Source organism: Dendrobates tinctorius, unplaced genomic scaffold (assembly GCF_039654945.1).
Source record: "Dendrobates tinctorius isolate UK_male_01 unplaced genomic scaffold, ASM3965494v1 ptg000038l, whole genome shotgun sequence".
NCBI classification, from domain to species: domain Eukaryota; kingdom Metazoa; phylum Chordata; class Amphibia; order Anura; family Dendrobatidae; genus Dendrobates; species Dendrobates tinctorius.
The window spans coordinates 4,610,160-4,635,647 of NW_027361706.1; the positions used below are offsets into that span (position 1 = coordinate 4,610,160).

The 25,488-nt window shown below is 42.7% G+C and overlaps 1 protein-coding gene across 1 annotated transcript in view; it reads left to right on the forward strand.

The window, feature by feature from the left end:
• ARHGEF3 (Rho guanine nucleotide exchange factor 3) overlaps positions 1-25,488 on the forward strand; it is a 308,141-nt gene that overhangs the window by 74,327 nt on the left and 208,326 nt on the right. Inside the window, exon 2 of the mRNA XM_073574132.1 lies at positions 10,884-10,953. Coding sequence (XP_073430233.1) covers positions 10,884-10,953 — 70 coding nt within the window. The remainder of the gene's footprint in view (positions 1-10,883; positions 10,954-25,488) is intronic.

Here is a 25,488-nt window from a genome sequence, read left to right on the forward strand (position 1 = left end):
AGATGATGTTGCATCTTCTTTTCTCTGAACTCTTCTGAGGTTCAGACCGGATAACGGGGAAGGAGCGTGTGCCAGCACTGGATACTATGAGAGCACCAATCTCTGCACAAAGAGCGAGGGCGGCTTTATTAAGACTTCTATTTAGGATATGTTCCCACAGGAATCCAGCTGGGGAAATAACCCAACTCCCAAAACACTTTGCACAAACAAGGCTGCGATATTAAAATATTATTAAATTGATAATAGCCGGTATTGGAAGACTCCTCTGTGTCTCCGACACCGTCGTCCCCTGTGGATGAGAAGATATTGAATATTTAAGTCAAAGAAACTTAGTAGGTTATCTGTTCTAGAAAATCCCCTTATTATCTCCAATGTTATGGTTTGTTAAAAGGGAGTTTCTGGGAATTACATCCTTAGGCCTCTTTCACACATCAGTATTTTTGATCAGTATTTCATCAGTATTTGTATGCCAAAACCAGGAGTGTCTCCAAAACAAAGAACAGACATCAGTCTTTCAATTATATTTTTTTCTTAGTAAGTTCCATTCCTGGCTTTGGCATACAAACACTGATGCAAAATACTGACCAAATACTGACGTGTGAATGAGCCTTTAAAGGGGTTTTTCAAGACAATGTAGATTGTGCGTCTTTATTATCTTCATTATCTTGGACATCCCCTTTAAGGATGTTAGTCCCAGAACTCCCTTTAGGGGTCCATAACAGGCTTATAAATGAGCACCAATTGACTATATACAAGTCCAAGTCGATCGGCGCTTGTTTAATGGCCTGTTTATATGGGCCGGCACAAACTGTGTGGAGACTGTATGGGGACAGAGCAGTCATTAATAGGACGGTTTGTCTCCATGCACATAGCCAGCAGCACATCCCCTTTTAACACAGGTTCTTCTGCGGACGATGCATCGTTTGCCAATTATTGGCGCATATAAAATCTGTCATTCGAGTGCGTACTTACCTGACAGCTCCACTGAATTCTTTCTTCATTCCTAAATTTCCCAGTGGAAAAAAAATAAGCTCATGGCTTTTATTTACTTGGCACAAAAAGATTACAAAATTTTATTATTTTTTTTTTTAGAATTTGAATCTAAAACCTTGAGAACAGATAATAGAGGTCTGGCAGCGAATCAAAGCACATTATACATCTGAGCACTTGCTCGGAATGTAAGTATAATCTGGGAGACTGGCCGCAGCCCCGGCTACATCACAGACCCGTGTATTTGTGTTTGTGCCGTAGTGCGGGGCAGCAGCCTCGCCACAGAGCATTCGGCTTTCATCTTTTTTTTTCTGTTTGATGTGAGATGACTTTTGCCCTAAACCTCTCATATATCCTGTTTCCAAAGTAGAATCAACAGCATTGCGCATCGTCCATTGGACTGTGGACTTCAGTGGCGTGCAGGGGATTAAGAGTAGACTGGAGTTCCAGATAAAGAGCGTGTAGGAGTACGCTATACTATAGGGAGGATCGATTCTGGCCAGGCCAGGCCTAGAAGCGCTAGAGATGGTGCGGATTGATTTGCAGGACCTGGCCAGGTCCGTGTTCCTTGGCCGCTGGATGGGAGCCCCGACAACTACCTCCTACTTGCCAGCATCTGCTACTTTACTTTTGATTAACCAGCCTGTGTAATGCAGCAAGGATAACATCACACCAGGCCAAAAGAAGAGTCGAGTATGGTATGAGATAAGAGGCAGATTTTAGGGCTCCTGTCCAGTAGACACAGACTACTCAACAAATCAGTTTGTACCCTCTCTCGTAGGAAAAAAAGGCACAGTGGGGCAGAGCTCCTGAAGAAGAGTACAAGTTGGTGTTCATCTACAAATTATGTCCCTGATGGAATTTTGGCGTATATTGCTTTCATAAGTTGCAAAATATTGGAGTTAAACGGAGTTGCGCCAATTTTTTTTTACATTTTTGTCATCTTCACACCAGTTTTGCCCAGCTCCGTCAAAATGTGACAGGGGAGTGATTCCACGGCTCTTCTGATGCATGTTCCTTATGCTAGAAATCTTACTCGAGTTCGTGATTGGTGTGCTGGATCAAAAACTGCAACGAGGAACATTTTCTCATTTGGCTCCTTGAAGGATCTGGCACAAGAACTGATGCGCGAGATGAATGGGAATGATCCTGTGGTAAACAATGGGATCTGTTCTCGTGTCAGCTTCACTCCTTTGCAGGAGCGAAAAATATCTGGATGGCTGGTTAGATGGGGGACTAGGACTGGTTGCTTTGGGTTTAAGTGGACAAGACTGCAGGGAGGGTTATAATAATAATATACGGTAATAATAAATTTTATTTCTATAGCGCCGACATATTCCGCAGCACTTTACATTTCAGAGGGGATTTGTACAGACAATAGACATTACAGCATAACAATAATCACATAGATCATAACAGATACCAAGAGGAATGAGGGCCCTGCTCGCCAGCTTACAGTCTATGAGGAAAAAAAGGGAGACACGAAAGGTGGATGGTAACAGTCGCCCTGATTGTATGGACCAGCCATAATGTTAAGTGTGTATCAGTACAGACACAGAGGGCTAATGGATGCATAAAGCATGTGGGAACATGATACGGGGAACCTGGTTATGGTAAAACTTTTGGCTGTGCCTGACAGGGATAGATTAGGTTAATGTGTTGAGGCGGTAGGCCAGTCTGAATAAATGTGTTTCAGGGCACGCTTAAAATTGTGGGGATTGGGGACTAATCGTATTGACCTGGGAAGTGCATTCCAAAGAATTGGCGCAGCACGTGTATAGTCTTGGAGACGGGAGTGGGAGGTTCTGATTATCGAGGATGCTAACCTCAGGTCATAGGCAGAACGGAGGGCGCGGGTAGGGTGGTAGACTGAAACAAGGGAGGAGATGTAGGGTGGTGCTGAGCTATGGAGGGCTTTGTGGGTGAGGGTAATAAGTTTATACTGAATTCTGGAGTGGATGGGTAGCCAGTGTAATGACTGGCACAAGGTAGAGGCATCGGTGTAACGATTGGCGAGGAATATGATCCTGGCAGCAGCATTCAAGACAGATTGGAGGGGGGAGAGTTTGGTAAGAGGGAGACCAATTAGAAGAGAGTTACAATAGTCGAGACGAGAATGAATAAGAGAAACAGTAATAGTTTTTGCGGAGTCAAAAGTTAGAAAAGGTCAAATTCTAGAAATGTTTTTGAGGTGCAGATAACAAGAGCGAGCCAGTGATCGTATGTGGGGGACAAAGGAAAGCTCGGAGTCAAGTATGACCCCAAGACAATGGTCATGTTGCTGGGGAGTAATAGTGGAACCACACACGGAAATAGCAATGTCGGGTATAGGTAGATTAGTAGCGGGAGGAAACACAAGGAGTTCAGTCTTTGACAGGTTCAGTTTCAGAGGACATGATGTTAGACACAGCGTTTAGACAATCGCTGGTGTTTTCTAGAAAGGCTGGGGTGATGTCAGGAGAAGAAGCGTATAATTGGGTGTCATCAGCATAGAGATGGTACTGGAAACCAAATCTACTGATTGTTTGACCAATAGGGGCAGTGTACAAGGAGAAGAGGAGGGGGCCTAGAACCGATCCTTGAGGAACCCCAACAGTAAGGGGAAGATGAGAGGAGGAGGAGCCGGCAAAAGATACAGTAAAGGAGCGGTCAGAGAGATAGGAGGAGAACCAGGAGAGAATGGTGTCCTTGAGGCCAATGGAGCGGAGCATAGTGAGGAGGAGCTGATGATCCACAGTGTCGATTGCTGCAGAGAGATCCAAGAGAATTAGCATGGAGTAATGACCATTTGATTTAGCTGTTAGTAGATCATTAGAGACTTTAGTAAGGGCAGTTTCAGTAGAGTGTAAAGAGCGGAAACCGGATTGGAGAGGGTCGAGAAGAGAGTTATCAAAGAGATAGCGGATCAGACGGGAGTGGACCAGGAGTTTAGAGATGAAGGGAAGATTAGAGACAGGTCTATAGTTAGCGGCAACGTTTTGGTCGAGGGATGTTTTTTTAAGTAGTAGATGTATGATGGCATGCTTAAATGAGGAAGGAAAGAAACCAGAAGAGAGAGAGAGGTTAAATATTTTAGTTAGGTGAGGGGTGACAGCAGGGTTAGATGCTTTGTGGACTGTGGAGCGCACTATAATGTTCTACTTTATTTTAGAAGAGCCATAAAGGTTATTCTCTGCACTGTTCCCCAGCCACCTGGCTTTCTGCTTTTCCGGGGCGGTGCTTCCTCACAATTGACAGTTCAGATGCAGCTTTACCTCTTTGGCATCAGTGGAGCACAGGGGCACTGAAGATGTCTGGATCCAGAGATCCGGTTAGCTTCAGAGCAGCACGTGCAAACTATAGCATACAGCTTGCAAGCGCATGCTCTTAGCATAGAAGACCAACTACCACTGATGGACCACGGAAGTGGCCAGAAACTAGGCAAAAAGCTGCAAACTATAGAACCAAAAATCCTTCTATCCTTGAGAGCAGAGAAAATTTCCTTCTCTTTACCAGAATTTTCCAATTTTGCCCATTTCAAAAGTTGGGGCAACCCCTTTAAAGTGATGGCCATTCAGTAGGACACTTTATAATTGGTGAAGTCTGACCTCTGGGATCATCACTTATCCTGAGAATAAGGGGATCTGTCACTGGTAGATCTGCATGCCGTTTAGGTTTTCCATGCTCAGCAGTGGCAGAGATCTGCAGACAGCCTCATCCACTTGAAATGTCCTCTTATTTTTATATGGTCATAAAGTGATGGCCATTCAGTAGGACACTTCATAATTGGTGGAAGTCTGACCTCTGGGATCGTCACTTATCCTGAGAATAAGGGGATCTGTCACTAGTACATCTGCATGCCGTTTAGGTTTTCCATGCTCAGCAGTGGCAGAGCAGAGATCTCCAGACAGCCTCATCTATTTCCAATGTCCTCTTATTTTTGTAGGATCATAAAGTGATGGCATACCCTAGCAATCACTTTTTAAGATGAAAGTAAATCTAGCAGGTGTGACCTACTTAATGAATGGACTCTAAGATGTCAGATGATCTTTGCCTTCAGGCGCCAGAGGTGTAAATCCAGTACTGAGGAGAAGGATTCCCGTACACCTCAAATAACTGTTGGCCGGATGCCCATCTCTCCTGATTCCCCCATATACGACTTCTCCTCTAGAAGAACTGACGTAGAATGGTGTACAGAATGTCTTACAAGGGATAAGTACATGAAGGACAGGCGAGACCTTTCTTATAATAGTGTGTCACAATTACGACATTTATCACCCGGCGAATGGCATACTTTACATAGCTCTGGAACTTGTCCTTACAACATTTTTTACATATCGACCAATTGACAAAAATTTTGATTTTCACACAGTTTGCTAATTCAGTATTTTTCAATCTTTAAGTCAGATGTTTCTGTGGGTATAATTATAAGATTTCAGACATTTTTAAACTTTTATTCACGATTACTTCAAGTTTGTGCAAAGACTAAATACTTACTTATTTTTCAAGACTTCTGCCCTTAGCCCTGGCAGTTAGACATCATCTTCTGGGCCAAAATCTTGGCTGATGAGAACCTATCCTTGTCTAATCAGTGCTTGGAGTGTAACACAATTTCTGTGTTTTTTGTCCCCCCACATTTTGAAGATTGATCTCAGTTTATCAGTGGGATTGAGATCTGGGAAGTTTCCTGTTCATGAGCCCAAAATGTCAATGTTTTGTTCATCTAGTCATTTGGTTATCACTTTTGCTTTGTGACATGGTCTCCACCATGCTGAAAAAAAGCATTGGTCAACTCCAAACTGCTCCTGGATCGTTGGGAGAAGTTGCTCTTGAAGGGTTGTTAGATCCCATTCTTTATTCGTGGCAGTGTTCTTAGTTAAAATTGTGAGTAGCCCCCTCCATGGATTAGAAGCCAACACACATGACTGTTCCCGACATGCTTTACTGTTGGTATAGCACAGGACTCACCTTATCTTCTCTGCACAATCATTCTTTTAGATAACCCAAAAAGTCTGAAGGAGCTTCATCAATGAAAAATCTTTTACCCCGTCCTCTGCCGTCCAATCCCTTTACTTTTTACAAAATTATTTTTTTTTTATTATTACTGCTCTTTTTCAAAGGATGTTGCCGAAATTCTCAAATTTGATGGTAGTTTTCCAAACGAAACCCAAAGCAGCAGGACCACACAGAATTATATTCCTCTTTTCTGCTGAAGTATAGAAAACGCTCATTTTCTTGCCAATGACAGAACTGTAGCCACTTACTCTTCAGATGTTTACTGCCGAGAACACTTTTTTTACAGGACACGTCAATAAGTTTTATTGTCTTCAGGACAAATGAGACACTGGCAAAATATTCTGTGAGCCACAATGCTGATGAAAGAAGAAGGAGAAGGTGCAATTAATGTGGGAAAACCCTGATCAGATTTCCCTGAGCGCAATTTACGTGTTACGTAATTAGAGACCCCACCAGTTCGGCAGCGACCAGATGAACGCGACTTTGAACTTCAAAAGTTTTTTTCTTCTTCTTTGAAAACTGAGGACATGCCTGTCAGCTGGGCTTTGTACCAGACATATGGTGATGGCTGCAGCTGAGGTATGATTCATGCTGTTTTACTGATGGACTGAAGAAGAAATGTTATTTAGAATGGACAAATCAGACAGTAGGGGGCGCTACTGACCACATATGGCAGCATTTAGAGATTTGTGTTAATCTGTATCTTATATTGTTGGATTGCTGTATATGATGCTTAGTTTTAAAGCATTAATGTTATGTAGATTGTCATGCTCTGTAAATTGACATTCACTCCTTGTGAGTGGGTAGTTCTCTTCATTAGCATTCTGTCAGCACTATATGTGCTGGAACTTTCTTTTGCTCACTTTCCAACACTGTCTAATGCTTTGCCTTCCCTAAACCAAAAGCGTGTCTTCATGTTATGCCTACATACTGTTTGACAGACAGTTAAGTAGCGATGGGGGTGTAACTAGAAGAGACGGGGCCCCAAAATAAAGTTTGGAATAAGGCCTCCCAAATGGCCTGTCACAATAGCGGCCAGCATGATTATCTTCTACTAGACTCAGGAGATGGTGAGGCCTAGGACACTTACTGTCACACAACAGGTTATTGTTTTTTTCTTGCTTGTATGGCAGTCAGCATATCACCATCTCCTTAGTAGCGGCACAGTGCTCTGCTGGCCCGATCTTTAGCCGATTCAGCTGCTATGGCTGTTGCGTCCATTGTTCCACCCCTGGATGGAGTGAAAAATTCTGAGCCACATTTCCTGTAATCCGTCTTGGGGTCTCTGCTGTTAGAGACGGATGACACTTTACAACAGGCAGTAGACTGCAAGTTAGAAGGAAGACATCTTCAGATGAGCATTTTTTTCACGCAGACCGTGTGTCCATATAAAAAAAATTGCTGCATGCACTAGTCTTTTGATTTATAAAACCAGCTCACAGCTGCTCTTATTAGCCTGGGAAGGGACCAAAATCCATGGACCTTCCCAGCCTATTAATATCAGCTGTCTTCTTAACCTTTGCTGGTTATTAAAAATAGGGAATGCCCCACATCACATCATAATCCCCCCCTTTTTAACCAGTAAGGGCTAAGCAGACAGCCGGGGCAGTTATTAATAGGCTAGCAAGCTCCATCTTTATTGGCCCCTTCCCAGACTAATAAGACCAGCTCACAGCTGTCTGTCATTATTTTTCATTTATTTATTTACTAGCTAAATACAAGTACAGAAAACTACACACGCAAAGCACTGATTATATACGGTATGTAACTGACATATTTCTATTCAGTCTATTCTGACAGTTCTGGCTTTGAATTTACTGTACTTGTCTGATGAAATGTCGGGTTTCCTTTTGAGATGTGTGCATAAAAATTGGACGACACATGCGTGGTCCATGTGCCGTGTGATTTTTTTTCTTGCACTCATTGACTTGCATTGGCAATTGCGATCCGATTCTCACAATTGCAGCATGCTGTCATTTTTTTTCTCAATCCAATCCGAGCTGAGAAAAAACTCACAGATGAGAACTAATCAGAGCGCAATGTGCTGTTGTCTCGCATTGCACTCCTCCGTATTATACGCCAGTGTGAGCGTGCCCTTATGCTGGTTGTTTTTCTATTATTTCTTTTATGGAAAACTTCATTGTTTCAATAAAGTAATGTGTTTTTTTCTCCATCTTTTAATGCTGTTTTTGTCAGCAAACTCACTATAAAACAGCCCAGCCTTATTAATGACCATAGATAGGTCCGTGCCCTTTCATTAGGCCGTATGGTCACAGATGGCAGGAGGTCTTCACGTGTCATCCCCCTTTTTTTTTTTTTTTTTTTTTATATCCAGCTGAAAACCACATAAACTGGTTTTTACAAGTTCAGTCTTATTTTTTTGGAGCCTCAGAAAGGTTTCATGAATATGAAATAAAAGAATAAACACACACAGACGGCAGGATATAGTCCAAGATATAAACATCTGGATTCGGTCAGTGACTATCCAGGTGGTCTCATTAATCTCAGAGCCAACTGCCTGATCTGATGGTGGAGGCTCATTCTCTGCAAAGTGTCTTATATCACCGCAGCGCGTCGCTGACATCATATTCTCACTCACCGAGAGCTGGATTCTTCTCTATGTCACTGACCAGGGTCAGGCAGCATCAATCACTTCAGCAGCTTCCTTACCTATGTAGCCGTGATGATGGTTTTATATATTTTTTTTCCAGCGGATTGAGAACCAGGACCTGGAGATCCTTCCATATATCTTCATATGGAAGTCCCAATAGTTTCAGTCTCAGCAAGTTTACAAAGTTTATTGAGAAGTGAGGATGAACTCTCTGTGGCCATATACTTTTATTCTTTCGCTTATTTCCTCTATTTAAGGCTGCGCGCAGAATGAGCTTTTTAAAGCACCACTCCATCATTTTTTCAGAGTGCTGGAGTGGCGCTTTAAATGTAAGCCCTCTTCGCGCATTCTTGTATTCACCTTCCGGCGGCTTCACCTTTTACCGACGCCGCTCCAGTCCCGCAGCACCATCTTGTGCCCGTCATTTCTGACTGCTCGGAAGTCATAAGTTGCGTCACAAGAGCTCAATGCAAGTCTATGAGAGCCAGAAAGAGGCCAGAACGGCCTCTTGTAGACTTGTATTGAAAATTGACCTCCGACGCGCTCCATAAAACATCGGAGATACCGGCAGATTACTTTTCGCCGGAGACCGATAGGATCGACGCTAGAAAAGGAAAAAGGCGGCAGCAGGTGAGTATGAGACAGGGAGCATGGAAATTACGTTTAAAGCACCACTATAACAGTGCAATTAAAAAAAATGCTGGAGTGGTGCTTTAAGAATTTTATTTTGGAGCAGATGCATTCCAAAAAAAATTAAATAAAAAAAATTCTAAAAAAAATTAAAAAATTTCTAAAAAAAAAAATAGAAAACTCGTCCTGTTCACTTTAATGTTAAACCTCTTTGCTGTTCACAGTTTTGTTAAACATAAAGCACATGTGACTTCTTTGAAGCAAATGAACTCGAAAAAAAGAAAGCATGGGAAAACAATCGCAGCATGCTGTGAGTGCATCTAATGCTCAGATCACACGCACCGATACAAGACCATGGATGCATGTGAAACATCGGACTGCACTCTGATTTCATCCGAGTGCAGTCTGATGTACACGCACAGAGACAATGGAGAAGACTGAGGCCTTAAGTCTCCATCTTTGCACTTGTGCTGCGACACTTTCATGCTCGAAAATCGGATCACACTAAGGTGACGCTCGGATTAAACTCTGACAGAGTTTGAGCCGAAATTCATTAACATAATCGGCCTGATTCTCTTGGATGAAAGAATATACGACAGTGTGAGGATACCCAAAAGAAAAGCTCCCAGAAAAAAGGAGAGTGATTTTTTTGCCTCTGTTTTTTTATTATTTGTATATGTGTGTTTTTCCACTTCTTTCTTTTTTGTGGCTTCATTTTAGTTTTTTTTATGTATTTTTTGTTATATTTCATAAAAAAATATTTACTCCAAAAAGTTTGTAAAGTCGAAAAATGTCTTGGGGCTGAATTCAGTTCTGTATTTGTGCCCTCTTTTTGTTTATTTTTTTATTAACCTGTTTTTCAATTGTGATTTATTCTTTTAATTTGTGCCTTTTTTAATATCTACTTTATATGTGATCACCTCTTTTTTTTTTTTTATGTTTTATTGTTTTGGAATTTCCAGATTTGTTCAGTTGATTTATCAAATACGACTTTAAAAAAAAAAAAAAAAAAGACAAAATTTGGCATGAATGTACTCCAGTCCTTCCCCCGAATAATTTTATGTGCGCCAGATATTTTGTCAATAATTATGCGCTGTTTAACGAAATAGGCACTAAAAAGTCACAAAGCGGGTCAAAGGCAAAAATCAAGAATCTTTTTGATTTAGTTTTATTTCTTTTTAAGTGTTTTATGCAAAAAAATGTGAACTAATAGCACGAGACAAAAAAAAAAAAAGTGACTTAAAAAAATTCTGAAAATGCCGATATAGGCCCATGGTGTTTTCTTTAATGGCTGACTTGGGATAAAGGCTCCTGTGATGCTCAGAGTAACTCGCAAATGAGCCTTGAGCTGTTGACAGGCGCCTGTTTATCTTCTCACGTGAAGTGTCCTCTTCTCCTGGAGTCATTCAGCTCCTCAGCTGCCATCACAGTCTATGGGAGCCAGCGCTGCCCGGGTATTGGGTGTCAGTAAACCGTCATTATCGGGGGCTTGGTTTCTGCACATGTTTACAAAACAAGGAGAAAATAAGACAAAAATATAAAGTGTCAGGAAATAGTTGCGTCTTAGGATTGTGCCAAGTGAGTGATTGTGAGTTATTCCTGGTAGGTACATACTAAAAAAAAAATACTTTTTTTAATCTCATTTCTCCCTTTGCAGAACAACATGGGGGCAGCAGACAAATTCTTTCTCCTTGTTTTCTTCTCCTAAAGGCTGGAACTTTAAAGGGGTAAGACTTTTTTTTTGTTTTATATGTATGAATTTAAAATTGAAAGGGATCTGCCACATATATGTTTTAATAAATACTTTAAATTCTGCCTAAAATAACTCCGCATTGTGCCGTTCCTCTGTTATTCCTCCTGGAAACGCATGAGCAACTCGTCGACGTAGTCTGAGGGGCGTGTCCCTGTAGAATCTGAAACTGGGGAAACTGATTGGACAGCGTCAGAGTGTTCAGGGACACGCCTCCTTCCCAAACTGATAATCCCCAGCTGTCAATTCCGAAATTTCTCGTAGGAATAGCAGAGGAACGGGACAGTACAGTATTTTAAGAAAGATGATGCAGAGTTGTTTCGATATGGCGAATACAGAAACCAACAGCTCAGAAGTGGTGACAGGCCCACTTTAATTTCCAGATGAGTAATACAGCTGTCATTGTGTCCATAAACCCCTGTGTACCGAATATAAACATCTTATTTGTAGCTGAAAAAAATATATAAAATATTATCAATAGAGCAATATCTCTCAGTAATATGTTCAGTTTTCAGAGACCATAATACTCTTACATCACTCGGTTAGCAGCGGAGCATGCTCAGATAACATCTTATCCCGGCACGCTCTCATCACTAATTGAAAGGTGTCTGATACATATGGAGATGATATGAAGTCTTTATTGCTTTTAGCAGATTACATCTCCTTGCGGCATTTGCTCGCCATATGGTCATAATATGGCCAACATAATATTTTCAGATGCTGCAGGGAAGTCGGACAGATGAACGTGTCCGAGGATGAAAACAACTAAAAGCCACATTATAATTTGCATCGTAACATAATCCAATTGTAGCTGCAAAGTGGAAACATGCAAAGCATAGCATGTAAAAGGCTTCTCCATGTGCGCAACTAAGCCTCCGGTGACTTCTGTGCTTATGCAACTCAATGCAAATGTGACAACATGGTATACCAGAGATACATTAGATGGCGGCGCTGAACGGCAGTAAAAGTGAATTTATATATTTTACCCATTTATATACCGCTATTAATTCCACAGCGCTTTACAAACACTATCAGTACTGTCCCCAATGGGGCTCACAATCTAAATTCTCTATCTGTATGTCTTTGGAATGTGGGAGGAAACCCACGCAAACACGGGGAGAACATACAAACTCCTTGCAGATGTTGTCCTTGGTTGGATTTGAACCCAGGACCCCAGCACTGCAAGGCTATGTACGTACTCTGTAGGCAGCCAAGACACCTTCTATGCAGTCACTGAAATCAGGACCCTGACTATGAGCAGTTTAAGCCTACCCAGCGCCAGGGGTCACGCTGCTCTTCTTGTAAGAGCATGATGGTTAGAACATGGACCAGGGCAGGAGTACATTTTTGTTATTGCTTTGGGCCTCCACATATACAGTGGGGATACACTGATGATTTTACATTTTTTCCCACCTATAACGATTGGAGAGCTCTGTAATTTTTATCGTAGGTTCACTTCAACTGTGACAGACAGAATCTTAAAATAATTATTTCATGTAATATTTTTATTTTATCACCTACCAACCAGCAAGAATTCTGCTCTCACAGGCCTGATAGTTTTTCTTTAAGAAGCCCTCATACTCTGCACTTATTACCTGTATTAATTGCACCAATTTAAACTTGTTACCTGTGTAAAAAACACCTGTCCACACACTCAATCAGTCACGCTCCAACCTCTCCACCATGGCCAAGACCAAAGAGCTGTCTAAGAACACCAAGGACAAAATTGTAGATCTGCACAAGGCTGGGATGGGCTACAGGACCATAGACAAGCAGCAAGGTGGGAAGGCAACAACTGTTGGCACAATTATTAGAAAATGGAAGAAACACAAGATGAGTGTTAATCTTCCTCGGTCTGGGGCTTCATGCAAGATCTCATGGGGTAAGGATGATTCTGAGAAAGGTCAGGAATCAGCCCAGAACTACAGTGGAGGACCTGGTCAATGACCTGAAGAGAGCTGTGATCACAGTCTCAAACATTACCACTAGTAACACACTATGCTGTCATGGATTAAAATCCCGCAGGGCACACAAGGTCCCCCTGCTCATGCCAACACATGTCCAGGCTCATTTGAAGTTCACCAGTGACCATCTGGATGATCCAGAGGAGGCATAAGAGAAGGTCATGTGGTCAGATGAGACAAAAATAGACCTTTTTGGTATCAACTCCACTCGCAGTATTTGGAGGAAGAAGGATGAGTACAATGTCAAAAACATTGTCCCATCCGTGAAGCATGGTGGGGGAAACATACTTTGGGGGTGCTTTTCTGCAAAAGGGACAGGATGACTGCACTATATTGAAGGGAGGATGGATGGGGTCATGTATCGCGAGATCTTAGCCAACTACCTCCTTTCCTCAGTAAGAGCATTGAAGATGGGTCGTGACTGGGTCTTCCAGCATGACAATGACCCAAAACACACACAGCCAGGGCAACTAAGGAGTGGCTCTGTAAGAAGCATTTCAAGGTCTTGGAGTGGCCTAGCCAGTCTCCAGACCTGAACCCAATAGAAAATCTTTGGCGGGAGATGAAACTCGATGTTTCCCAGCGACAGCCCCGAAACCTGAAAGATCTGGAGAAGATCTGTATGGAGGAGTGGGCCAAAATCCCTGCTGCAGTGTGTGCAAACCTGGTCAAGAACTTCAGGAAACGTCTGACTTCTGTGATTGCAAGCAAAGGTTTCTGCACCAAATATTAAGTTTTTTTTTTATTGTATCAAATACTTTTTTCATGCAATAAAATGCAAATTAATTTTGTAAAAATCATCCAATGTGACCTTCTGGATTTTATTTTTAAGATTCTGTCTCACAGGTGAAGTGTATCTACGATAATAATTACAGACCTCTTCTTTCTTTGTAGGTGGGGAAACTTGCAAAATCGGCAGAGTAAAATAACCCACTGTAGATACAATTAAGTTATTTTCCAAATTTCACTTTTGTATTAATATTCAAAGGGATTTTTCCAATTTCAGAAATTTCCTGTCACCAGGCAGTCTATTTAAAAAAAAAAAAAACAAGAAAAAAAAGTTTCCTCCCCTGTTGGGTGTTAATGACGTCACTCTGACAGCACTGCAGCCAATCAATGAGCTAAAAGGCTCATGCCATTAATTAAGGCAGAGCCAGGTGCTGGGAGCAGCTTTGGAGACTCAGTGTCGGACCTGGGGAGGGTGAGTAAAGTACTATTTTATTAAACTGCCGTTGTAAGATATGGGGTTTCCAAAATTGGACAGCTCACTGGAATCTTTACAATTTAGTCTAAATTTGCCTATGTCCTCGGTGTACTGCCTGCATGTAGGCTTGGAAAATCGCCATAACTACTCCCTGAATTGAATGGAGACTTTGATGACCAAATGTAGACCAGAAAAGTTTCTGTTACTTTGGGCAGTAACACTTGTTACCAGCATCCCCTGTACATGACCTTCTAGGTGACCAACACAGATTCTGACAAAGTTTTTCGATACTTTTGTAGTCACAAAATAACTTCTTTTTTTTTTAGCAATCATTTTTCTTTACAGAACCGCGATCTTGTTCCCTAAACTTGACATTTTTGTCTTGCTACATCGCATCCAGAATGAACCGCTATAGGTCAGCGAGACGGAGAGAAAGAAGGACACTCCAGCGTCAGGACTTTTATTTATACATGGCAGGGAATCAGGTCGGCTTTGTTGTGGAGCAAATGACATTTATTGTCCAACCTAAATGATCTAAGCGCGGTGCAGCTGCCAGAAAATTACTCGGATGAAACATCTTTTATCGAATATCCGCCACGTCCTTGTAGGAAGAGGTTGTCATAGCAATTAATACATTCCCCCGAAATGACATTCATATATTAAAAAGTCCAAAAACTCACCTGATTCCTATGACATTTAAGGACTTTTCATTTGCAATATACTGCATGAAAATTCTGTTCATCTGGAAGTTTTGTCTTTACCCCAGGCTGAATCGCTGTATGCACTATATGGCCAAATGTATATGGACACCTGATCATCACAGCTAACGGTAGCAATAGAATAGATGATCAGTAGGGGTCCAACTCCTGGGAAGTGTAATCCGTCACTGCACAGGACACGTCTCCTCCAGAGTCCGGCGGTGGCAGCTTTACACCACTCCATCCGACGCTCAGCATTGTGCTTGGTGATGTAAAGCTGCATGCAGCTGCTCGGCCATGAATCTCTCGGCGGGGCGCAGTGTTTGTGCTGATGTTACTATCAGAGGAGATATGGACTCTGCAGTTATGTAGTCAGCAAACCGTTGGTGACTTTTCTGCCCGTTGATCTTCAGCACTCGGTGACCCCGTTCTGTGACCTTTCATAGTTTCCACTTTGTGGCTGAATTCCTACAGTCCTTAAACGCCTCCACAGCACAGCATCCAGGCCAGCCTAGTAGTGACACCCTTCTATTAGCTCAGGCGGGCTGCCCAGCACTATCAAAATGCATGCCATGTGAACAGACACCGCAGTTTACAAGACCAAATGGGCCCATTACTAGGCTGGCCATACAAGTTTTCTTATTGTGCATTAACATACCAGGCAACCGCCCCCTCCATGTATTGGTAGGCTGTGAGCGGTTGTTTCATTGGTATTCTTGCACCTGTGTTGCCATCTTAATTATATGGCTCCACTGCATCCTGCATTTGTCTGAAGGCCTGGACGGGTAAACCTTTTTGCTCTTTTGCTGAGAACACATTAGCCCCAATTCATCAAGACTGGCGATTTTGTTTTTTTTCTCCGGTCTTGATTGATCAGTGTGATGGAGTCAGACACTCCTGGTTTATGGAGAAGGGCACCCCTCTTCATAAATCAGGAGCATCTGATGATCGGCATGACCCTCATTCTGCCCCGCCAGAAATCTTACACCAGTCTCTGACTGGAGTAAGATTTCTGGCATAAGGAAGTCTACAGCTTGGTATGAATTAGGCGAGCACTCCGGCTGCGCCCCATCATGCTCCAGCACCACTCAATTCTGCCTATACTCGAGCAGCTGGGAGAAACTGGCGTGAAAACATCGAAAGTCACAAAGTTTTTGCACAACTTTGCCACATTTCAAGGCAATTTGCCCCAGAATTCTGACGAAATTGCTTTGATGAATCGGAGCCATAGTGCGGCTGAAATAAAATCCTCTGGCCATTGGCGAAGTCTCAGCCACCCGCGTGGTCTCACCACACTCAAATTTAGTGATCTCTTTAGAATAGCCCCTTCTTTCAGAAATATATATATAGCTAGTGACTTTATTCCTTTTGCCCACCCTACAATGCAATCCCAGGAGGCTTCACCGTACAGGAAGAGTCATGACTGTCACAGTCCATGATTTACTATGACCGAGCTTCCGTTCTTGTATTCTTTTCCTTTTTTTCTTCTCCTTTATTGATTTAATGTTTATTTTAGACCAGTTATTGAACTGGGGTATATATCCTGTCAGCTGGGAGGAAGCTGGACGCATTTTATCTTCTTTCCAACCTTATGGCTGCAGTGTCAGTGATATGGGGGGTCGAGACCTAAAATAGAAATGTAACAAGAACCAGTGCAACAGTATAGAAAATAGCCACAAACTGTATATTAATAGGGCAGGATCATATTAATATCTATACGGTATATGGAGCAGAAATGTTAGAATAACTATGGGCACTGTGTGGCTCAGTGGTTAGCACTGCAGCCTTGCAGCACTGGGGTCCTAAGTTCAAATCCCACCTAGGACAACATCTACAAGGAGTTTGTTTGTTCTCCCCGTGTTTGCTTGAGTTTCCTCTGGGTTCTTCGGTTTCCTCCCGCACTCCGAAGTCTTAGTGATAGGGAATTTAGCATATGAGCCCCAATGGGGACAGTGATGATGATCATGTCTGTAAAGCACTGCATGTGGAATTTATTACATGCTCTTCAAAAGACGTGATATGCGTTTCCACCTGAACACAAGCCTTTTTTCAAAGACTCCTCAAATTCTGCCTGTGTTTTTATGTCATTTGCAATGGTGTGCCAACCCTAGACCCGAGCCCCGTGCACTGAGTGCCGTCTGGAATTGATGTTTAATGTAAAGCGCTGTAGAAATGAATGGACTTGTATAAGCGAATAAAAAAAATGTATATGGCCCATCCCAAACCATTTCCCAGTAATGGCCCATCCTTTATTATTCAGATCCTATTCCCCTGATTGGGGCTCAGATGCAGCTGCTTGCAGTTTCGATGACTGGACACAGGGGTCCTAGGGTTCAATGTTTTAGTCCTGGTAAACTTTTTTTGGGACTCCTCTAATTTTAGCCCAATGTTCAGTGGCAGTCAATGCATAATGAAAATTTGTGTAACTTTCCAATAAACTTTATGGTTTAATTCCTTTTCCATTTCCACTGCTCATTTTAGTTGCTAAGTCAGACCATTCTTAGCTATTGAAATGAGCCAATTAGCCAGCCTCCTTTTCACATGGTTCTGCTTCTCTAATGCAGGGGTGGGGGAACCTTTTTTTCTGCCAAGGGCCATTTTTATATTTATACAATCATTCGGGGGCCGTACAAAAGTATCAACTTGAAAATTACCCTGCTATATTTGGTGAACAAATAATCCTCACCCGAAATGTGACGGCTGGAGATGCTTATCTTTGGTGCGGCTGTGATGTTAGGTTGTACTGACGATGTTACTACTCACAACTGATTTTCCAGGTTTGCATCAGTCTAAAGCGCAGTCAATTCTTTGCGATGAGAAGTTTTGTAAAGAACTCACAGCAATAATTTGTTCCGAACACAGATGTATATTACATTGCAGGTGTTCTCACAGCTGTTTCCTTAGCCTTTCCTGGTGAATTTACGGGGGGACCCCAGAAAAAAAAATGACGTAGGGTCCCCCTATAAATTCAAACCAGCAAAGGCTAAACAGACAGCTGTGGGTTGATATTAATAGCCTGGGAAGGGTTCAGATATATTGCCCCCCCCAGGCTACCAAAATCAGCCTTCAGCCGACCCAGAAAAATCTGGCACTTAGCCTCGCTCTTACCACCTGCCCTGTGGTGGTGGTAAGTGCGGTGACAGGGTTGGGGTTGATGTCACCTTTGCATTGTCATGTGACATCATGCCCAGGGGTGAGTAATGGGGAGGCATCTATAAGATGCCCTCATTACTAACCCTATGGTCATACAGTATAGTAAAAAAGACCCAGCCAGAATAAAGTCCTTTATTTGAAATAATAGAAAACACCCTATTTTACACATTTATTAAAAAATAAAAAACACAGTTATACTCCCTTTAAGCCTATTCCATTAAAGCCCTTGTCCCCAGTAAAAAATAGAGAATAGTAAACAAAAATACTCACCTTACGCCTAATCCACTGATGCCCATGTCCCCTGTAAAAAAAAAAATCAAAAATAATAAACAACCATATCCCTCACCTGTCCAAAGTGCAGATAAGCAATACAGTCCCACGCCGTAATCCATCTCTGTGATATATAGTTTACAATCTAGACGGTGGCATGATGCAATCATCCAGGCTGTAAACCATGAGAGAATGTGGTGCTGCGAGCGCAGCTACAGTGACGAGTGGTGACATCATAGAGGTCACTGCCGGTCATTGAAGCTGCGTTTCCACACTTCACTGTGAGTGGCCAGGTGAGGCAACCGCAGTCCATCGGACCGCTATGACGTCACCGCTCGTCACTGTAGCTGCGATCGCAGCAGCAAATTCTCCATTGGTTTATAGCCTGGGCCACTGTCTAGGTTGTAGACTACCTATCACAGAGATGGATTACGGTGTAGGACAGTATGGCTTATCTGCACTTCTGACAAGTGAGAGATATGGTTGTTTATTATTCTTATTTATTTACAGGGGACATGAGCATTGGTGGATTAGGCGTAAGGTGAGTATTTTTGTTTTTCATTTTCTGGGTTTTTTTTACAGTGGAAAATGGCTTTATATAACTGTTTATTATTTTTTAATAAATGTGTAAAAAAAGGGTGTTTTGTATTATTTGAAATAAATGACTTTACTCTGGCTGTGTGTTTATTTCAATACATACTATAGAGTTAATAACGGGGGCCCCTTATAGACGCCTCTCCATTACTAACCCATGGGCTTGTTGTCACCTGACAATACAAAGGTCACATCAAACCCAACCCGGTGATAACCCCACTTGCCACCGCAACAGGGCAAGTGGGAAGAGTGAGGCTAAGCGCTAGATTTGGCTCATCTTATGGATCTGCCATTTCTGGGGCGGCTGATGTTGGTAGCCTGGGGTGGGAATATCTCTGATCCCTTCCCAGGCTATTAATATCAATCACAGCTGTCTGTTTAGCCTTTGCTGGTTTGAAGTTATAGTGGGACCCTACGTCATTTTTTTATGGGGTCCCCCGTAAATTCACCAGGAAAGGCTAAGTAAACAGTTGTGAGCTGTTATTAATATCTTAGGAACTTTATGGGGTAATATCCCTTGTCACAGAATATTAACATCAGCCCCCAGCTTTGGGCTTTCGCTTTGCCAGTTATTAAATTGTCGCCTGTTCACGCTGATCTCAGTTAAAAATAACAACATATAAATCTTGCAATTATCACATTGGCCACTGGGGTTTTTTTACACTTTAACTTCCTGCTGTTTCAGGAAATAACACATGTACATTAGCCACATTGGTTGGATCACAACCCTTTCTTTTGTATTGATGCATGAATGAGGTAATTTTGAATAGAATGGAAGCTGTGACATCGTCTATTGTGATTGGTGGATCATTATCAGCTGTTTATAGAGGTGTTACCTGTCATTATAATCCTGCATCTGATGATAATGAGCCTGCTGAAAACTCTTCTTGAAAGGACAGGAAGTTATAGTCTAAAAAACCACCAGTGTCAATTTGCAAGAACGCTAATGTTTATTTCTGTAATAAAAATTGTAATATACAAAAAAACATAGCCAATTAAAAAAAATAAAATACAAATCATACAAAAACCCGATTTATAAAAAGGTAATTTTCAGATGATAGCTTCGCATTATGCGGAGCTCTTTTGCAGTCTCCTGTATAATGGTTGTTTCAGTCAACCGCAAGCAAAGAACATTGAATCTGGAGGAGTTTAGCACTGTAATGGGGTGCCATATGGCTTTGTAGTATGGCTCTGCATGGACGTCCCACCTGAGACCCAATTTCCAAAATCGACCATTTCGTGTGCAGGAGTGATAGTGGATAAAACTTCCACATAAGAGTCTGTTTGGAGTGTGATTCGTGGTCGTCCAGGAGGAGTGAGGTGGAAGAATGTGACTGTTTACAGCTAAATGAGCGCATGCGAATATTTTAAAGACATAGGCTGCCCTTTTTCATAAATTACCAGAGCACCTGCAGGATTTAACCAGTGACTCATAGCTGGCAATGTATGAAAACACTGTGTGTGAATCATATAGGGAGGATGGCTGCCAGGAATCAAGTAGAACGATGGTCTAGACGATCCTGTATGTTGACCCCCACTGACTCCTACACACACACATATACTGGAGTCCAGTTGATTGTCATCTACGTTATATTATTACCTTATCGGCTGATCTTCAAATCTCTACAATAGATACTGTATGGGTTTTTTTTGCTTCAAAAGTTGCATTTTTGCAACAAAGCGAAGAACTTTTAATGCCAAGGTCATGGGTGTGTTCTACAGAGAAGGGTGCATAAATCCTGTGGGCATTGGTCATTTTTGATTTGCTCGGTCTCCTTCATATTTTTTTTTTCCGAATTGGTACACGGCACTTACAGTTCTTGGCTTTCATCTGGACATCACACACCTGGTCTGGACCTGACATAAGCCAAAAGCAGCTATGAAATTGTACCAAATGTCTGTCTAATTTGTAATATTTAAGATTTATTGTCTTTGGAGCAGGAGGCAATCATGATTGTCTATAATGGAGAAAAAAGAGCAGGAGTAAAACACGTACTGCAAAGGTGTGAGAAAAATGACAGAGAAAGTGCTGAACCGATAGGAGAAAAATTCTATCATATTTACGAGAGATGGCAACTTAAAATGGACCTCTTACCAAGTCACAAACGGAAAATATTTGCTCTTATTTTATTCCTGCTGTTCATCTGAGTATACAATTTAGCTCACATGCTCTTCTAGGGCGTGGCTCACGTTTTCCCTCTGGGGCATAGGTCAAATGCTCCTCTGGGGTGTGTTTCACATGTTTTCCATTTGGAGCCTAGCTCACTTGCTTCTCTAGGGCGTGGCTCACATGTTTTCCCTCTGGGGCATAGCTCACATCCTCCTTTAGCGTGTGGCTCACATGTTTTCCCTCTGGGGCATATCTCATATGCTTCTCTAGGGTGTGGCTCACATGTTTTCCCTCTGGGGCATAGCTCATATGCTCCTGTAGCTCGTGGCTCACGTTTTCCCTCTGGGGCATAGCTCAAATACTCCTCTGGGGTGTGGCTCACATGTTTTCCATCTGGAGCATAGCTCACATGCTCCTCTAGGGCATGGCTCACATGTTTTCCCTCTGGGGCATAGCTCACATCCTCCTCTAGCATGTGGCTCACATGTTTTCCCTCTGGGGCATAGCTCACATCCTCCTCTAGCATGTGGCTCACATGTTTTCTCTCTGGGGCATAGCTCATATGCTCCTCTAAGGCGTCGCTCACGTTTTCCCTCTGGGGCATAGCTCATATGCTCCTGTCGGGCGTGGCTCATATTTTCCCTCTGGGGCATAGCTCATATGCTCCTCTAAGGCGTGGCTCACATGTTTTACCTCTGGGGCATAGCTCATATTCTCCTCTAGGGTGTGACTCACATGTTTTCCCTCTGGGGCATAGCTCATATAGTCCTCTAGGGTGTGGCTCATGTTTTGCATCTGGGACATAGCTTACATGCTCATCTAGCATGTGGCTCACATGTTTTCCCTTTGGGGCATAGCTCATATGCTCCTCTAGGATGTGGCTCACATGTTTTCACTCTGGGGCATAGCTCATATTCTCCTCTAGGGTGTGGCTCACATGTTTTCCCTCTGGGGCATAGCTCATATAGTCCTCTAGGGCGAGGCTCATGTTTTGCATCTGGGACATAGTTTACATGCTCATCTAGTGTGTGGCTCACATGTTTTCCCTTTGGGGCATAGCTCATATGCTCCTCTAGGATGTGGCTCACATGTTTTCACTCTGGGGAATAGATCATATGCTCCTCTAGGGTGTGGCTCACATGTTTTCCCTCTGGGGCATAGCTCACACGCTCCTATAGGTTGTGGCTCACATGTTTTCCCTCTGGGGCATAGCTCATATGCTCCTCTAGGATGTGGCTCACATGTTTTCACTCTGGGGAATAGATCATATGCTCCTCTAGGGTGTGGCTCACATGTTTTCCCTCTGGGGCATAGCTCACACGCTCCTATAGGTTGTGGCTCACATGTTTTTCCTCTGGGGCATAGCTCATATGCTCCTCTAGGATGTGGCTCACATGTTTTCCCTCTGGGTCATAGCTCACACGCTCCTATAGGTTGTGGCTCACATGTTTTCCCTCTGGGGCATAGCTCATATGCTCCTCTAGGATGTGGCTCACATGTTTTCCCTCTGGGTCATAGCTCATATGCTCCTCTAGGGTGTGGCTCACATGTTTTCCCTCTGGGGCATAGCTCACACGCTCCTATAGGTTGTGGCTCACATGTTTTCCCTCTGGGGCATAGCTCATATGCTCCTCTAGGGTGTGGCTCACATGTTTTCCCTCTGGGGCATAGCTCTCAGGCTCATCTAGGGTGTGGCTCTCATTTCCCTCTGGCATGGCTCACATGCTCCTATAGAGCATAGCTCACATGTTTTCCCTCTGAGGTATAGCTCACATGTTCCTCTAGGGCGTGGCTCACATGTTTTCCCTCTAGAGTATAGCTCCCATGCTCCTCTAGGGCATGTCTTTAAGCTCCTTTGCATAGTTACCCTGTGAGCCACTTTCCCTAGTAACGACCCTAAAAATGATCAATAAACAAAAAAGCCCCATATCTCTGCTACTGTATTCTGGATTAAAATAATAATCTCAAGTAGTTTTGACCTGGTGATCATTTTTAAGGGGTTGTGCCCTTTCAGAAATGTTTTTCCTATAAGCTCTATCAGCAGTAGAAAAGCAAAGTAAGCTATATTCACCCTCCCCAGATTCAGCCAGTGTCACCGTCACGTCGACAATCATTGAGCTCTACCGCCACCAGCCAGTTTAGGCAGCACGAGTCGCAAAGAGCCACTGAACTCACTGATTGATTGCAGGTCATGCGATGGATCTGCCATCTGCCTTTAATTTGGACATTTTCCGCGACTGGTGGGCTTCTGTGTTTGTAGGACGTAATTATAAAGTCTTCCACATCAGGCTGCGGCCTGTTCATCACTCTCTTGTGTGGACGCTTTATGACTGGAACGTCGTTACAACCTTCACAACTCGGTCAGCTGCAGTGTGTAAGGGGATTCATTGATGTAGAGACTGATCGATCCAGCTCGTGGCTCTTTCCGGTCATTCATATACATAGTAATGGGCTCAGCGCTGCATCGTGAAGAGCCCTCATTCATTGCCGACTTAGCCAGATATAAATGGACTTTTTGGAGATTCTCCAGGGATTTCCATCTCTGTTTAATGTCTTATGCACAGTATAGTTAGAGTTTTACAGATTCATAGTACAGCGGTGCTTACTTTTTCAGGGATCTCGTAGATGGATAGATAGACATAAATATTATGAATTTATTAAAGGTCACCAAATCGATTCTAATCAAATCTAATTCATTTAGAATTTTCAAAAATTCACAGGTTCTAGAGAATCCAAATCTATGGAAATTTGATTTTGTGCAAATCCCGCAAAATTACAGCTCCAGCCAGGTAGATGGATATGTAAATATGTGATGGATGGATAGATGCTGCAAATAGCAGCACTCCAGGTAGCATTCAATGGAAAAGGTGCAAAAATGTATTGGCCCATGTATAAAACGACAAATTTGTCAAGCCAAAATTTTGTTCACGGCCCATTATATTTTTGCACCTATTGCATTAAATGCTGCCTGCGTTTTTTAACATTTCTATTTAATAAGGGTCTTGGGTTTCAATCTGTCGGCTCGCACCACCTACTTATAGGGGTTCTCCAGGAATATTTTTTTTACTACAGTCCTAAAAACTAACAAGTAGGTAGTTGCTAACTATCTGACTGTTCTACCTGGTGAGGGCACAAAGCAGTCATTGACAGCTCCTGCCAGCAATTCAGCTACTCCACATTAACAGAGCAGCTCTCCCTCTTCCGGGCAGCTCTGTCGACAGGGCGTGACTGCTGCTATCATGCTGATTGACAGCAAGCTCCTAGCAGTTAAGCAGTGGGATTCGGCTGTCAATCAGCATGACGTTAGCAGTCTCGCCCTATCAACAGAGTAGAGCTGAAGAGAAGCTGCTGCTCTGTCGACATGGTGTAAATGAAGGTGGCTGAATTGTGGGAAGAAGCAGTCTGTGATCACTCTATGCTGGTGGAGATGGGTGTTGGGCACAAGAGACAGGCAGTTAGCAACTACCTTCCTGTTAATTCATAGCCCTCAAATTTAAAAAAAAATTCCTGGATAACCCCTTAAATTTATTAAAAGAGAGAGGAGTGTGGTTAATCCTAGGAGGGCCTAATCCAGTTTGTAATTATAAAAAACTTCCTATTTTATTGCATTTATACTTAGTGCCTGGATTAACCTTTGTCAGCGGCAGCGCCTCCTTGGATCCACCACACTCCTCCCTCCTTTACTCTTTATATCTCTGTATTTGGTTTGAGTACAGCGACTGGAGCAGCAGCCATGATTGGATTGTGTATCACTCTTTACGTAGTTGTCCCGCTCACAACCTGATCAGGTGATCGACAAACCGTCCAACAAACACACCCTCACCTTTTGCCCACGGTCTTACCCAGGAAGCGCCTTGTGTTCTTTATCTCCTTTAATTGATGGGAAGACTTGTGCTGCTTCATCGTTGTATTTTTGATAGACACAGATAGATAGATAAGTAGAACGATCAGCCATAACATTAAAAGCCTACTATTTTGTAAGTTGGATTTCTCTTTCTAACAAACCCCATAGATGATCGAATAGATTGAGGCTTGGAGCATTTCGAGGCTAAGTCGTCAACTCGAACTCTTAGTCACGTTGCATGAACCATTCCTGAACATTTTTTTTTCAATGTGGTGAGAGCATTATCCTGCTGAAAGAATCCACTGCCATTAGAGATTACTGTAAAGCTCTCTGGATCCCTACATACCCATGCTATAAGAGAAATCATGAATCATCAGACTAGGCCACCATGATCTGCTACTCCTTGGTCTACTTCTGATCTTCTCGTGATCTTGACGTCGGAACAAACACTCGTAATTTGTGCTATAGTTGGTCTTAGGTTTAAACGTACAACTTTCACATCGACGATTCTTGACCCCCCCCCCCCATGGTTGTCCTACCTTGGCCCACTTATTGTAGCTATTTCCAACCCAATACCGGAAAGAAGACTTCCGAACCCATCGTCTAACCATGTACGGTGGTCACTCCAATGATCTTTCCATTTTTATTTTCAACACATCAACTCTGAGAACTGAC